This window comes from Abrus precatorius, unplaced genomic scaffold, assembly GCF_003935025.1.
Source record: "Abrus precatorius isolate BTA unplaced genomic scaffold, Abrus_2018 Scaffold11, whole genome shotgun sequence".
Lineage (NCBI taxonomy): Eukaryota > Viridiplantae > Streptophyta > Magnoliopsida > Fabales > Fabaceae > Abrus > Abrus precatorius.
In genome coordinates this window covers 8624084-8635700 of record NW_020874303.1, presented here as the reverse complement: position 1 = coordinate 8635700, position 11617 = coordinate 8624084, and the positions used below count along the sequence as shown (strand labels likewise).

Genomic DNA, 11617 nt, shown 5'->3' with positions numbered 1-11617 from the left:
TTTATTAAGGAAAAAATGTAGCAAGTCAATTTACAAAAAGGAACTTAGAGTAGTAGTTTTATCCATCTAGAAATGACAACATTATTTGATGGGGGGCATTTTGAAATAGATACTGATTAGAGGATTCTCAAGTACCTAACTGAGCAAAGATTGATTAATAAAGGGCAACAGAAATGGACCACTAACTTAATGGGGTTTAACTTTTGAAATTAACTTACTAGATTCATCCTAGGTTAGCTAGTAAACGGTTGAAATCTAGTTGTAAAAAAAAAAAAAGATGTTAAGGTCACTTAAACAATTTTACTTTTGTGCTTCTTTTATTTAATTTTATATTCATTAGGCTAAAAGTATGGAATATTTATCATAATTTATCTTTATGTACTGCCTTTACAAGATATTAAGGAAGGTAATTTGAAAAAACAAGTGTGATATCTTTGATTTTTCTTATTTTATTGCAATGTTTGATAACATTGTGGATCTTAAGTGGTTATGTGTTGTTTCTTTAAATAACATGGAAGGTGGGGTGATTGATTTGTGTTTGAGTGTAGAGTAGTTCATTCCTCAACACATGTTAAGGTGTGGTATATTTGAACTTTGCTCTAAAGTGATTTATTTTTTATTAATTAATTGCACCATTTTTATTGTTAAAAATAATAAAATAGTTTTGTTTATTGAAGAGGTTTCATTGTGATACTAAAAATTTAAACAATTCTTTAATTCAGTCATCAATGTCTTTTATTGAATAAATTGTCTGTGTTATGGTACTACCCATAGCAAATGTCAATATTATATTAATTCTTGTATTGAAATAAATGTTAGGGAGCATGGAAAATTGTGATTATGGTCTTCTCGAACATTCACTTTTTGTTGATTTTTATTTTTATGAGATTAAGACTTGTACCATTACTCAATATTTCTAATTTATACAACTTGTATGATATTAGAAAATAGAAAAAATCCAGTCTAGTTTTAGAAAACTAGTTAAAAATTGTGCAACATTTGCTAGTAATAATCAAGAGGCCACATGTTCAAAAGTAAAAAAAAAAAAAAGTAATAAGAAGTATGTGTAGAGCAGATTTATTAAATAATATATATTGAGATTAATCAACTTTTATATGCGCTTAGTTTAATGTTATTTTTCTCCTTCATTGAAAATGTATCCTTAAATAATAACTCAATCTTAATTCATCTACATTTAAAAAAGATGAATGCAAATACAAATAGAAGCAAATTAAACTACTACGATAAAATTGGGAATTAGACTTCATCTATCATCCTTTTCATATTTTGGTTCTAATATACATTGAACAATTATCAAAGTTCTATGATGCACTCTCATTATATTTACTTATTGTATTTCTTTCACTCGAGATTTTAAGATATATTTATTGAGTAATAATTCTTTACATAAATAATAAATAATCCAGCATTACTAGCAAGAGTTATATAGCATATAATATATTAAAATATATTCTCAGAGCCTCAACCTATTGTGTGAGTTTACCTTAGTTGGGTTCCAAGTTAGTTGTTACACTCAACTCAGATTCTTAGATCATGAATCATTCTCCGTAAGATAGAAATAAACATTACAATCAAGATAAACACACACAATCATGGCAAATGAACAAACATATACTAAAAATATCAAAATATTCAGAGTATGAAGATTACATCTAAGTCCTATAGAGTTATAACTGTTCATGACATACATTATAATAAGAAAATATAAGGAAAAGAGATAGAAATTAGTTCTCCCAATAGTTCTTGGTCACTTTCCCAAGCTCCTCAACTGCTCTGAAATGCTAAATTAGGTCATAGTGTGTTGGGGTTCCAAAGCCCTCTTCGACCCTCCTTTTCAAGTTGAATTTTTTATCTTTATAGGATAATAAATGAATTCTCGTTCAAGGGAACCAATTCTCACTCAAGCGAAAAACAACTTGAGACTGCAAGTCTTCTCGCTCAGCAAGCTAATTTTGCTTGAGCAAGGGTCATTCTTGCTCAAGCGAGAAAACCAACAAAAAACATGGTCTGATTTATGCATTTCTTGTGCGAGACTTGAAAATCTGGGCGACTTCAGCAAATTTTTCTTATCTTCAAAAAATCATAAAAAAAAAAGAAAATAACTCAAAATCCTGCAAACAATATATGCATTTTGAAGTTTTCAATGCGTAGAATCTAATGCAACTAGAATCAGCTAAAAATGATATCTTTAGAAAAAATTATGACTAAATGAGTAAACAAAGATCAAATTAGCTGAAAATATGAAATTTAAATACTACTGCAAAATAAGCTCAAATCATTTATATTAATAAGAAATGATGAAAACTTTCAAAATGAAGTATATGAAGAGTGTTTTGAAGACACAATAAAGTTATAAATGTGAACATCTCATCAAATCTTTACTCTTAAGAAAATTCATACAAGAAAAGTGGATAAAACATTTTTTATTATTTGACAAAATTAAAGCTAAAATTGCTAAATTTAAATGATATGAACTTAAATGAATTAAAATGTGAATTGCAAAGACTTTAGGTGTAAATTATGTAAAAAAGAAAATCAAATAAATGTTAAAATATACATTGAAAACTACTAAAATATAACACTTATCAGTTCCTTTTTATGTAGGCTTATTGCATTAGTATTATAGCTTCTATCAATGGTTATACCCATTTCCTTAGCCTTCCAAGATTCAAAAAGTAATTGATGGTGAATTTGATGTTAATTTTTTAGAATGTGACCCTAAAAAATGTCTTCAAATTTACGAAATTTTAAGTGAATCAAAGAGATGAAATTTGAAGAGTTTATTTAAAATGGGTCCATATCAATGTCATCTTGAAAATTATCCTTACTCTTGCAATAAGCATCCAAGACAATTTCAATTTACTTAATTCAAAATGTTTCCTTTTTAGTTAGAGTGTTCTATTAGTAATGATGGTGCTTACTACTTGTCATGTTACTTGTTTAGTAAAAATCCAAGTGGGGGTTTAGATAATTTATATAGAAAAAAATCAATGTTAGGAAGAATTATACATTCCTTAATCATGTTGAAGAGAATCCTTGCTCGCCACACAATTTCACCGAGGTCTCATTTTGAACCTTGTTATTATGAACAAAATATGAACACATCTTCATTTATAATAGGAAATAGGCTAACCAATAACTAACATGAAAAATAACTAATTTAACTACCATTAATTTTGAAAAGTTATTTCTAAGAGAGAAATATTTTATACAAAAAGCATTTTATTATAAAAGTATATCAATTATGTATAGAGAATTATAAAAAAAAAAAAGTAAAGAAAAATACAGAATATTATGAAGAGAACATATACGTGGCTTTAGGAGATAGAATAACCAATAACTAACTTAAGAAATAATAAATTTAACTAACTTGACTACCATTGATCAATGAAGTTGGCATGCTTTTGGAATGTGAAATAGATGAAGGAAAAGAGAGATATGAAGATAAAAAAAAAGAGAGAAAAATATAATAAATAATGTGATAAAAATCAATAAATATAAAAAATAAACATAAAACTATAAGAGTTACTGTAAGTTAAAGGTGCATGTTGTAAGATATTAGACAACAAATTTGTATTTCTAGAGTTTTATTTGGCTGTGTTGATGGTAGAACTTATCCTAATCATTATGTTATATTCCCTACCTTTTAGATGACGCTTAAAGTCAACATAATGGAAAGTTGTTCTTATTATTTTTTCGATTAAAAACTGACTTTTGAGACATTCAATCGTAATTTACGATTATATATACCCTTTTGTTAATCATTAGATGTTGAATGTTTTATTCGGCTGTTTTTTATGAGTTTTAAGTCAGGCTTAGAGGCTATGCTTGTTATATTTTTTTAACTAAAATCTGGCTTTTAGTTTATGTTTAAAGACAAACATGATGGAAACGACATTTTTCTAAATATTTAAAGTAGCTTCTAACATTCTATATATTGTTGTTTACAAGCAATATTACATAGTATTGGATGCTTAATTTTCGCTTGGCTGTTTAGACATTAGTCGTTTTTGGTCGTTTGTTACGTAAAGTTTACATGAGTTTTGCTGTGAATATCTCTTGTAATATGGCTTCTGATTTCGACTTTTGAATTCATGTAAAATTATAGGTAGTTAATGTTGTGTGGTGTGAATAAACAAAATCAAATGTAGTTACTGGTTAGAGGTTTGAATAATTTACTTGAGATCGTATGTTTAAATTTTATTGTAATAAAATGTAACTTCATCATAGAAATTGAAAAATATTTAGATGAGGATAATTTCATGAGCTGTAAGTGAAGAAAACAAATAAGTAAATAGATCTGCCAACATTGAAAATGTAATATTAACCATTTTATTTGCTTATTTACACTCTCGACTAATAACTTTAATCTCTTAAATTAATCCTTCTTAAAATAAATTTTATTTAGAGCATTTTAATTAATTGTTTTAATGCTTATATATTCATACTATTTTTGAAAATCTCAAATTAATGTCACGTTGTTGTTGTACTCCCACTCCTCTATTCCTTCTACGACTCTTCATTGTTTTATAGGTTACAATTAAAATGTGTGATAATATTTCACAATGTTATTTTTTCCCCTTGTTTCTAACTTTAAGTTTAATTAGTTGATACTTAATAAAAGCATGAGTGTTGGAAATGCTTTTATTTATTTGCTTTTCAAGATCAGAATCTGGCTTTTGAGATCCACTTGCGTTCTTCTAATTAATCATCGGATATTAATTTTCATTTGCAATTTGATGCTAATCATTTTAACTGGTTATTCACTTAGAACCTATGCCTTTTAGGTGACTTTTGCTGTTTGGCATGATTGTTCATATATGCTTATTGGACTTCTATAAAAATAATATGACATGTTAGGAAGATTAGAAGAGGTCCAATAAGAGAATTTGTATACAAGCTTAAATAAAGTAATTTTATCAATCGCAATTACTCAATTAACTCTTCAAGTTATTGGAAAAGGATGTTTACCCATTAAATTTTAAATGGTTTAAAGAGATTCAAACTAACACATACAAGGATGACAAAAATGTCAAAATATAATTTAAGCTGTTAATATTGAAGAATGTGAAACGACTCTTTTCAGTTCAAGATTCAATCGCTCTTTCAATTTTAAAAAATATCTATACAAATATAATTTTTTCCCTACACATTCATCACTATTCTATGTTATAACATAATGAATATTAGTTATATAGTTAACATTCATGAAAAAAATAAATATTTTTATGAGGAAAAATTTTTCTATATCAAACGCTAATTTAATTTTAACATATAATTGACATTAATTATTCAAATAAAAAATATATTTTTGTTTTTCTTTAATTAGAGCCGTTAAAATCTATCTTTTTAATTAAATCTAACTGAAATTTTTTATTTTAGGAAAATAATTTAAATAAAAAATTGGGCCGAATAAATTTTAGTGAAAAAGTTCTTTACATTATGGTTATGATTATGAAAATCAGAATTATGAGTTGTTAATTAATAGAAAAAATTCATATAAATGAAAAGGTGATCAGATTACACTGTGTAAGTTGTATCAATAAACGACAGAATATAATTTTTAAGTTATTTGTAAATATATTTTTACTAGAATATTTTTCTTACATTTGATTGACATACCCTCTCCATTCCTTACATTTTTATTTTTTAAAAAAATTATAAAATCATTCTTAGTTGCCGAAAAACAAAATTATATTGGAGCACATATGAAGTATACTAATTTTTCCCTGACTGTGTACCAAAGAAAAATCTTACTAAATTTTTTATATTTTAAATTACTAAGTGAAAATGATGCAAGAATGATAAAATAAGAAGTTATTTTTTTATTAAATAAAAATGAGGTTTATATGAATTTTTCCCAAGAATAAAAAATATGTTGAAAGAAACATGCAAAATATATGTTTGCTAACATTTCTAGTGTAAGAATTGGAGAAGTAGAATCAATCATTATATATTAGATTTGAATATTTTTCCTAAAATTAAAGTATTGTTGTGCTAGGCATGTACCAAAAAAAAGTTTGACATACCACGTTCTTTATTTTAATGTCATGTGTCATTTTCTTTCTTTTGATTCCCAATTATGTTTCATAAATTTCACTTTAATTAATTCTTACAAAACATAGGTACGTAACTCACAAATTTACTTTTAAAAAACTAAGCTACTAATTGAAGAATCTTACCGGCGTGGACAGGTCCACATTGAGACAAGAACGAGGAAAAATGGGTGAATATAATTAGTCACCATAAAATGTGGCTTATTATCTTATAGTATCACACGAATCAAATGTTTTTTATTTAATGATTTTTTTATTAACATAACTCAAAAATCTATAAATACATGCACGTCAATGTTTTCTCCATAAATTCTTTTCTCTATCCATTCCACTAATCCATTATTTCTCTCTCAATTTGTAGTTCTCAATCTTCAAACATGCAACCTTTTGTGCTCTTATTTTTGGTCCCATGCTCACTTTTTGCTATGTTCTTCGTTGATGCTAGCAACAAGCCAAACAGCTTCAGCATCAATCTTATCCATCGTGACTCTTCAATGTCACCCTTATATGACTCTTCAAAGACCCTGGCAGAGCTAGTGAGAAATGCTGCCACACGCTCTATTTCTCGATCCAATAGACTTGATTTCTCTATAGATAGAAACGAATCATCATCACCATCATCATCAATTGAAACTATTATAGTACCTGACCACGGTGAATACCTCATGAAATTCTCTATTGGTACCCCAGCTATTGAAAGGCTTGGAATTTTTGACACGGGGAGTGATCTTACATGGGTACAATGTTCCCCTTGTAAGAGTTGTTTCCCACAAGATGCTCCATTGTTTGATCCAACCCAATCTTCTACATACATGGATGTGCCATGTGAGTCACAACCATGCAAATTAATCCCCGAGAATCAACGTGAATGTGGGAATTCAAGGGAGTGCTATTACATACAACAATATGGTGAGAACTCAATAACCATAGGGAAATTGGGTAGTGATTCCATTATTTTTGGTTCAACGGGTGGGGGCCAAAGTGTCACATTAACCGAATCTATTTTTGGGTGTGGCATGTACAATAATTTCACATTTGAAATTAGTAGCAAGGCCTCAGGAATTGTGGGACTTGGAGCAGGGCCACTGTCACTAGTGTCACAAATAGGTGATCAAATTGCTAACAAATTCTCCTATTGTATGGTTCCTTTCACTTCAACCTCTACGGGAAAATTGAAATTTGGGAATCAAACAATGGTATCAGGAAATGGGGTTGTGTCCACTCCTCTTATCACCAAACCATCTTTACCCTCCTATTATTTCCTCAACCTTGAAGGCATCTCAATTGGACAAAAAACAATCCAAACTAGTCAAACTGATGGCAACATGGTCATTGATTCAGTGCCCATATTGACACATCTTGAACAAAGATTTTACAATGATTTTATAAGTTCGGTGAAGGAAGCTATTAATGTGGAGAGTGTGGAAGATGCTCCATCCCCATTTGACTTTTGTTTGAGAGATGGGACTAATATGAGTGTCCCTGATTTTGTGTTTCATTTTACAGGTGCTGATGTTGTCTTGAACAAAAAGAACATGTTTATTCCCTTAGACAACAACTTGGTTTGCATGACGGTATTACCCACCACTGGAATTTCTATCTTCGGAAATTGGGCTCAGGTTGATTTTCAAGTGGAGTATGACCTTGGAGGGAAAAAGGTTTCTTTTGCTCCTACTGATTGTAGCAGCAATTAGCTTATCCTTATAGACCTTACTGTTCGCTTAATCTAGATTTCGTTTTGCTTGTACTAAGACAAAATGGTTTTATTTGTGCTTTCTTTTCAAGTCATCTACTTAACTAGGAACTTTGCCTATGTGATGTAGGGTAATATGTAATGCCTTTACTTACATTTCTACTATAATTAATACTAATATGAATTGAATTTCGTAGTGAATTTGGAATTGTTTTTCTTAGATTTCCTTTTTGTTTTTATATGCTAAAACTGATAGGATTTAGCAATGGCCTATTCCCATTTTTTATTTTTCTCTCTCAAGTGATGTGCTAAGGAAGGATATTGTTGTTCCTAAACTTTAGATTCTTAAACTACTTCAAAAGCCGCTTTTAGTTTGAAGATTCACTAACTTGGTAACTTTAAATTACATAAGAGAATAAATGAAAGTAAAGGACATAAAACTGTGTAAAGGAAAGGCATAAATACGATATTAAAGAATGGAAGTTGTTTGTGGTGGAATTTGGTATGAAAAAATTATCGCTCATCACCACTAAGAATTATGAGATTTTAGGTTTTATAATAATCTTGTAGAAGCGTGGCTCATCCAGAGAAAGGGATCGGATGTGAAACAATAAATTTTTGTGCATGGTGTTAAACTTAAAAAAAATAGAAAGAAGGATAAATATAGTTTAATAATAAAAAATTGACAAAAAAGGCTAATTTATACGATAAAAATCACATGAAAATGGTCCAGTTTTGATAAACCTTTTAATGAATATTTATAGGAGTTAAAAATTAACTAGTAGAAATAAATCAAACTTCTTTTGTAAATTAAAATAAACATATATTTCTTTATTTTTTTTATAAGCTCTCATTTAACTTTTCTAAAAATTAAAAAGATAAATTATTAATTTATGAAAAATATTTTATTATTTTTAATATATTTTTCTTCTTTTATAAGGACTTGTTCATAAGCTCATTCCAACTAAGCTTATATCTATAAAAAAAAAGAATAACTAATTTCATAAAGGATAAAACTTAGACGTGTTCTTTTTTCAAATTTTAATATTATTTTATTAATTAAATTAAAATTTTTATTTTGGTAATTCATGATAAAATTAAATATAAATATTTTATCAAGATAAAATTTTAATTAAAAATAATATAAAAATATCCGCAAATTATACTTAAAATTTATACATCTTTTGAGAGAACAAAAATTGACAAATAGAACAAATGCACTTGAAAATTACAAGTAAAGATAAATGGGCGGAATAGAAAAAAAGTAAGAAAAAAAATGAGAATAGAGAAATATGGAAGAGTAAGAAAACATTAAAGGAAACAAATTAAAATAAATTTAAGAAGGAAATACATTATTACCAATTAGTTGGTCGTTTGCTTTCTATGTTTTAGGTGGTTTGCATCCTTTGTTGCACTAGGCACCAACATTTTCCTTTAAAATGAGATAACAATATGAAAAAAAAGAATTGGTATTTATAGTTATAGTGTGACTTTTGAAAAGCTTTTGAAAGCTCAACTCAATAATAATAAAATTCCACGAGAAGATATATTTTTAGGACGAAGATTATGCATTAATTCAAGTGTTAGTTGAACATCAAAGCAAATGTTCTGAAAATCTGTCATGAATATTTTATGGTAAGCATCGAATTTCTGGTAGCTTGGAATTAGGATAATGGAAGTCATGGACTTGACATGGAACGACATATTATCACGAGTTTGCAATTTGCTAAAAAGTCAAACATTGAAATTTGTTCTAGAACACTTCTAGTCATAAGCACCGCACTGCATGGACGATATTTTGGGAAGAAAAGTGGTCATAATATTAATATCAGTTTTTTGTAATAAATATTTATGTATAATAATTTTTCTTAAATTCAATATATAATTTCATTAAACAGTAGATTTTTAAAAAATATTAGTATTTATTTTTAAAAAAATCGTATTAATATTATTGATAATATAGTCTTAAGTAATGTAGCAGCACATCCAAGGCAAAAAGTTTAAGGAAAATTATAAATAATTGGCAAATCATTCAATATGCAGACTTGCGTTATGTATTCCCTAACAAATTGGCAATTGCTTGTGCATAAAGATGGGGAATTCGTGAATTGTGGAAACATTAATTATAGATTAGAGTTGTAATTTTTTTTCCTACAAAGAACTTACTCAAACTGCTTATATCCTTGTTTCCAAGTTCCTAAATTAAGTAACTAATAGCATGTGATTTTTAAAACATTTTGGTAGCATAATATTAACAAAAGCCATATAATGTTAGAAAGAGCAGTCACTTTCATCATTTGATTTAACAAGTTAATGATAGGGATAATGTGAAATTTGATTAAGCTTTGTCTTGTTTCGTTAAACTACATAGTTGTTTACAGAAAGAATATTCTTTAAGGTAAATATTAGCTAGAAGCGTTAGAATACTGATCAAAGAATTATAGAATTAAAAATTAAAAATTAAAACTATCATTAATACACTCTTATCATAATCCATAATAGTTTTTTTTTTTTTTTATCTATTAATGCTTCAATGAAATACTTGTTAGCAAGTCTAAAATCTTTAATATGATATATTTTTTTTTTGGTACATTCAAGAAGCTAGCAGCCTAAAGCAGTAAACTCAACAATCCAATCACGAGTGATCAGATAAGCAAGCAAGAAAGTGCTTAATTTTTTGTTAGAATAACTTCACCTGAGAGTTAGAAAAAAGTCAGAAAGAGCAATCGAAATCAGCAATGTAGTAGAATGATACTTCTGAGAAATACAGAGAATGTAAAGGGTATGGGCTTATCATTTTCCACAGAATCTGCACATTATCCTAGCATAGCCTAGAAATAATTGAAAACTATGAGGCCAAACCTATGTATCTGCATTTGGATTGATGAAACAACATGAAATTTTCTTTGTTTGTTCTTTGTGTGTCTCTTAGAGAGAGAGAGAGAGAGAGAGAGAGAGAGAGAGAGCACAGTCAACCATTTATTTATGCCTATTTACCATTCAAAAATTGATTAGTTGGTACAGTGTTTGTTGGCATGGATCACGAAGTTGCTTATACGTTGTAATAATGGGAGATATACTTGCTCAATACTTTAGTGGATTCTTGTTGTTTTACATTTTTTGGTATTGTCAACTACCTTTCATTAATTGGCTATTTATTCTCTTTAATACTCTTTTGTCTAGTAGAGGCTATTCTAGCCTAGCTGTTAGGGCCAGTCTCTTAATACACCACTAACCTCTCATGCATATGCCAAGTCCCTCTCTGCATGTGTGCCATGTTAAATGCTGGTATCAATGAGTTTCACAAAAGTCTTTAATCTTTGAAGTACTAACAATTAGGAGAGAATGAAAGCAAGAAAGAGACTCTCTCTGGTCCTTTTTATAAATAATAAATACTATTTTTCTAATTATATAAAACAAATACTATAATTATTAAATTTTTTATATTCTTATTTATTACGAGATTTTCATTAATAATATTTATTTATTTATTTAATCTGTAACTAATTTGACTATTTATCATTTTAAATATTTTTAAAATACATTATAAACGTATGGCATATTATTAATTTTTATTAGTCATGATAAACTAGTTATTTATTTTATATAAAAGAAGGCGAAGAAATATTTCTTGAAGAATTAAAGAAAGTGAGTGAGCACATGGGGGAAAGATACTTATCTTATCTGGTTAACATTTTGAAAAGTATATATTAGTAATGAAATAGTACAGAAGCACATGACAAAGGTATTGAAGGCCACTCAAAACATCCACACCAACTCCAAAATATATTGGGGTATAATATCAACCAAGCCAAAAAGTTAGAGAATACAGTAAAGAAAACAACCC

The 11617-nt window shown here is 28.0% G+C and overlaps 1 protein-coding gene across 1 annotated transcript; it reads left to right on the top strand.

Moving 5' to 3' along the window:
* Positions 1-6502: 6502 nt before the first annotated feature.
* LOC113855591 (aspartic proteinase CDR1-like) lies at positions 6503-7771 on the top strand. The gene has a single exon (XM_027487222.1). It carries the CDS (start codon positions 6503-6505, stop codon positions 7769-7771), a length of 1269 nt encoding a protein of 422 aa, XP_027343023.1.
* The last annotated feature ends 3846 nt before the right edge of the window (positions 7772-11617 follow it).

What these genes read in the sequence shown, in the direction of transcription:
- LOC113855591 (XM_027487222.1), top strand. Translation starts at nt 6,503, where the DNA reads ATGTTCTTCGTTGATGCTAGCAACAAGCCAAACAGCTTCAGCATCAAT.